General features: G+C 37.7%; 1 protein-coding gene across 1 annotated transcript in view; it reads right to left on the reverse strand.

The window, feature by feature from the left end:
* Window positions 1-258: 258 nt before the first annotated feature.
* Window positions 259-2,056, reverse strand: part of LOC114923755 (vomeronasal type-2 receptor 26-like) — a 7,870-nt gene continuing 6,072 nt past the window's right edge. The window contains exon 4 of the mRNA XM_029287099.1: window positions 259-1,157. Within this exon, the coding sequence (XP_029142932.1) occupies window positions 259-1,157 (899 nt within the window). The remainder of the gene's footprint in view (window positions 1,158-2,056) is intronic.

Genomic DNA, 2,056 nt, shown 5'->3' on the forward strand with positions numbered 1-2,056 from the left:
GTTAAACCTAAGCTGACATTCTGCTATATTGTACCCTCTATAAGGGCCTAAGGATCCACCTTATAACTCCTTACCTGTTAAAACAGAAAATTCTAATCTTTTTATTATACACTTGTTATCAGATCAGCATGATTCAATCTCCATGAACATAGCTAAATTTTGTTCTACTGCATTTAAAATTAGGCAGAATTTTATTACCATCAATTTTAACACACACATGCTTACGTTCATAACACACAAAGAACACATAAACTTTGCTTAATTACTTTTTCTTAACTGCTGCTTGTTGTTTAACTGAGGTCTCAACAGAATAATGTAGCATTTTGGGAAAAAGATACAAGACAGCAGTCCACCACTGGATGCAAGGATGGAGAAGATCTCCACAGCCACCATGTACTTCCCCTTTGTGCTCAAATAAGTAGGGACAAAAGTCAACCAAACACTACAAAACATCAGCATGCTAAAGGTGATAAATTTGGCTTCATTGAAAGCATCTGGCAAGTTCCTGGCAAAAAAAGCCACCATAAAACTAATGATGGCTAGAAATCCCAAGTAGCCCAGGACAAGATAGAACATGACAGCAGATCCTACATTACATTCTGCTATGATTTCACTGGTGAGAGAGTGCATATCTAAATTTGGGAAGGGAGGAGAGGTTATCATCCACCAAGAACAAATACTTGCTTGAACAAGAGTGCAGGAAATAACAATGGAACTGGCCAGTTTTCTCCCTAACCATTTCCTCATATTGGATCCTGGTTTGGTGGCCATGAAAGCTACAACTACAGTGATGGTTTTAGCCAATACACAGGAAACGGCCACAGCAAAAATGATGCCAAAAGAAGTTTGGCAAAGAAAGCAAGTGGTCTTGCTGGGCTGCCCAAAAAACAGTAAAGGTGAAAGAAAGCATAGGAGAAGGGAAAGAAGGAGTGTAAATGTAAGTTCCCGGTTGTTGGCTTTGACGATGGGAGTGTCTTGGTGCTTAACAGAGGTTCTAAGGACAAAAGCTGTAATTATAAATAGGCTAATACCAATCAAGGCTAAACTCATCCCTAATGGTTCTTTATGAGACAGAAAGTTTAAAGTCTTGAAAATACATTGATCTTGCTTCTTGCTTGGGTATTGATCTTCTGAACACGGGGAGCAGTCAACCATATCTGGATTTTGAAAAAAAGAAATTAAAAAAATTGACCATATGTGGCCCAAGGCGCATTTTCATGTTCTATTCAATCTAATGTCTCCCTGTTGAACATTGTTGTGTTATGCTATGTCTTAGTGTTGTATACTGTTGGTATTTAACCAAACCCTTAGCAAGTATAGGCATAAAACCTATTTGGTGCCTTTAGAGTTTATAGACAATATTCTTCCTTTGAAAAGAAGGTTTGAGGGGGTCTTTATTGTTCTCTGAGCTTGATTGTTTTCTTGCAGACATTTCATTACCCAAACTAGAATAGCATGATGGAAATATATCTATACAACTGATATTAGTTAGGAAGAATCTTGTAAGATCTTTTTAGTAATATGATTGCTTGTCATTAAGTTACATACACATGAATACATATGCAGTATAAATACATGATACGTAATGGCTCAGCAGTTAAAGAAGTTGAGTTGTCAGCGGGAGAGCTGACACCATGGGTTAGAGACCCAATGCTATGTGACAGGGTGAGCTCCCGTTCCTTGCTCCAGCTCTTGCCCACCTAGCAGTTAGAAAGCATGCAAATGCGAGTAGATTAATAGGTACCACTTTGGTGGGAAAGTAACAGCATTCCGTATGCCTTGACATACAGTCATGCTGGCCACATAATAACAGAAGCATCTTCAGACAATGCTGGCTCTCTCAGCTAAGAAACAGAGATTATTATTATTATTATTATATTTGGATTTATATCCCGCCCTTCTCCTCGCGGACTCAGGGCGGCTGACAATCAATTAAAATACATAAATAACAATTACAAATTTAAAATTAATTAAAAAGAAATATTTGAACATTGTCCAATTAAAATATAATTAAAACCCCTCTAAAAATTACCCTAGGCCAGTCCTGCAAGCTGGA

The sequence above is a fragment of the Protobothrops mucrosquamatus genome, unplaced genomic scaffold (genome assembly GCF_001527695.2).
Source record: "Protobothrops mucrosquamatus isolate PMUCROS unplaced genomic scaffold, P.Mucros_1.0 scaffold_244, whole genome shotgun sequence".
Classification (NCBI taxonomy): Eukaryota; Metazoa; Chordata; class Lepidosauria; order Squamata; family Viperidae; genus Protobothrops; species Protobothrops mucrosquamatus.